This window comes from Nuphar pumila, chromosome 17, assembly GCF_984573655.1.
Source record: "Nuphar pumila chromosome 17, dmNupPumi1.hap1.1, whole genome shotgun sequence".
Classification (NCBI taxonomy): Eukaryota; Viridiplantae; Streptophyta; class Magnoliopsida; order Nymphaeales; family Nymphaeaceae; genus Nuphar; species Nuphar pumila.
Window position 1 is genome coordinate 49,993,038 of NC_143265.1, and position 2,730 is coordinate 49,995,767.

Consider the following 2,730-nt stretch of genomic DNA (forward strand, 5'->3'; position numbering starts at 1 on the left):
ATATTCTGTGGTTTTAATTGGGAAAGGATTGACCCCATTCAGGTCGTATTTGGATAGACATCTTGCATAGGCCAATCCCATTTGAATTGCACATTCGATAAGTAAAGATTCTCAATATTTTGGCTGTAATTACTTGTACACAAGTTCTGGCCATGTCCTTTTGGTATGTCTGCTTCCATCTTGGGTAAATTGCAAGCTTATGCACTTGTTGAACAGGTTGATTAGAAAAAAGGTGATGCAAAGAATTCTAGTGCAGCAACTAGAGAGTAACACGATTACTCACTTTGAGTAGTGAGGTATTGCCTGAGAAAATGCCATATTCAGGCAGGACAGAGGCATCAAACAAGATGGTGTATTTTTCAGAAGACGCTGAGCTTCTCTCTTATTAATATGATCATTGTTCCACCAAACAAAAGTGGATTCTGAATAACTCATTAAATCAAGTAAACCGTTTTAAAAGTTTACACTTCAGAAGACGCTGAGCTTCTCTCTCTTATTAATCTGATAATTGTTACACCAAACAAAAGTGGATTCTGAATAACTAATTAAATCAAGTAAACCGTTTTAAAAGTTTACACAAGAATGACAAATACTGTTAAATCTTAAACAGCAGCATTACAGGTGAAAGCCTTTCCATTTTCTAAAACTGAAGATCCCATTACCTTCAGATGTAGCCATTCCAATACCCGTTCTGCCAGCTTTTCCTGTGCCCCTGTAATACAATCTCCATTCATCAGCATCATCCATCTGAACCAGACAAGGATGGCCCACCCCCTGATCATCCCACCCATTCTTCTCAGTCGACGAACACAGTACAGGCTCATCCCTACGCTTCCACTCCCTCAAGCCATCCACAGATTCCGCCATGCCGATGCTCCGCCGACCATCTGCTGCAACTCCTTCATAGACCATTAGATACCCAGGACCCCGGACATTCCTAACCACGTGCCTGCTTGTAATGCCAAGTTCGTCGAAGGAGCCTGGTGACCCTCCACCCAATATCTTTCCCAGCTTCACCCACCGGATCCCATCTCTGGACCTGGCCACCCCAACAGAAAAACAACCGCTTTTAGGATCAAACGAGTGATAGTACATCCTTAGATCATCACTACTGTGACAAACAACCTGTGGTGCAGCAACAAAGAGAGAGTCCCATTCACCTTCGACTCCCACATCAAAGAGTGCCCCACTGTGATGCTCCCCTTCAATTCTTGCCCAATGCCTCCCGTCTTGGCTTATCGCGAGGCCCGGCAACGACCTGTAAAGCACCCTCTCAACATCAGTGTCTAATCCATCTGCAGAATACGTCTCAGGGTTCTCGATTGGCAATCCCAGATCATCTGAAACTTGGATGGTTTCTGAACTAAAACCAGTATAGTATAGCCAATAAACCCCACTGGTTGCCCGGATCTTGGAACTCGACATGATCAACACATCAGAGGGCCTGATGCTTCGTGTATCAAATGCCCACCAATCCTTGCTACAACGCATCACCTTCCCAACATCCTGAGCAGTCCTGACACTTCCGGCCCCCCTCTCCCAGTGGATTCCGTTCGAAGAAACTGCCAAGCCAATAGAATCCGGTGAGCCCTTCGCTTTCCCATGATACCACATCTGCCACCTCTCCTCGTCATCACTCAGGTATCTCCTGACAACGGGGGAGCCAATTTTGCTAGAATCCCAAGAACCATGGGGCCCCAAATCAAGGACCAAACCTTCGGAGGCTGTTTCAGTGGGCGAGGCATCAGCGTTCACCGGAGAAGACGAATATGAAGTCACGGCTGGGTTCTCGACATTACCCCTTGTGGAGCAGCGTGTTGTGGATGTGGGGGATGCTCCTCCCCTCTTGGTAGGACGGGGCTCATATTTTTGGGTGCAGCTGGCGTTGGGGGCACCATGAGTGAGATTTCTCATTGGGTTGAACGTGGCAGTTGGAATTGCATTGTTGTTGTTCTTCCATTTGGAGAAATGCCGTGGTAGGAATGAGACTGGGTGGATGCTGAGAAAGCAGAGGGTTGCCTCCATGAGAGAGAGAGAGAGAGAGAGAGAGAGAGAGAGAGAGAGAGAGAGAGAGAGAAACTAATGGTGGTGGGAAATTTTAAAGGGTTGAGAATGAGGGGACGGGGAGGAACGTTCTTTACTTGCGGAGTGGGGAAGGCATGCTCCTCTCAGTTCTTTTGCTTTTCATGTGGCCGCGCATGGAATTGCTTTCCGCCACCAAGACCACCCTTTTCTTCTTACCATATCCAACCACTTCCAAATGAGCTTAAGAAATGAGCCGTATCGGTTCCTTTCTGCCACGTAGAGTTTCTTTTGGTGTTTTTTTTTTTTTGCTCGAAACTTTCTTATGGATTCGACGAGTCACCTGAGACTCCCCTGCCACAAAGAATAGACCTTCTGCTCAGCATTGGACCGCGTCCTTGCCGGTGATGAGCCCCACTTTTTGGTAGGAGCAAACCAAACAGGGTTTAGTCCTGGTGAAAGTTTTGGTAAACCCAGACTATCACCAGCCAGCTGGGCGTGACGTGAAGGCCTACTTGGGTTGTTACTTCCATCTCTCTAACTCAAGCTTGTCCGGGGGGAGCTTGTAAGCCTTGAGACTGTCCCTAGTAACGTTTTGTACGCGAAGCGAGCTTTTGTCTCAAACTTAGGCTCGTAGGTTGTTAGTGCCGTTTCAGCAGTTGTCTAGATCATTGAGTTTTTTTGGGGCGCCAACAAATGGGCAGGTCC

The 2,730-nt window shown here is 47.1% G+C and overlaps 1 protein-coding gene across 1 annotated transcript; it reads right to left on the reverse strand.

Moving 5' to 3' along the window:
• Positions 1 to 451: 451 nt before the first annotated feature.
• Positions 452 to 2,207, reverse strand: LOC149811933 (Arabinanase/levansucrase/invertase). Its single transcript, XM_089993267.1, has one exon. It carries the CDS (start codon positions 2,023 to 2,025, stop codon positions 616 to 618), a length of 1,410 nt encoding a protein of 469 aa, XP_089849393.1. The 5' UTR covers positions 2,026 to 2,207; the 3' UTR covers positions 452 to 615.
• Between the last annotated feature and the right edge of the window lie 523 nt (positions 2,208 to 2,730).

Bases quoted from the DNA above. Each gene is read 5' to 3' on its own strand.
- LOC149811933 (XM_089993267.1), bottom strand. From the start codon at position 2,025: ATGGAGGCAACCCTCTGCTTTCTCAGCATCCACCCAGTCTCATTCCTA.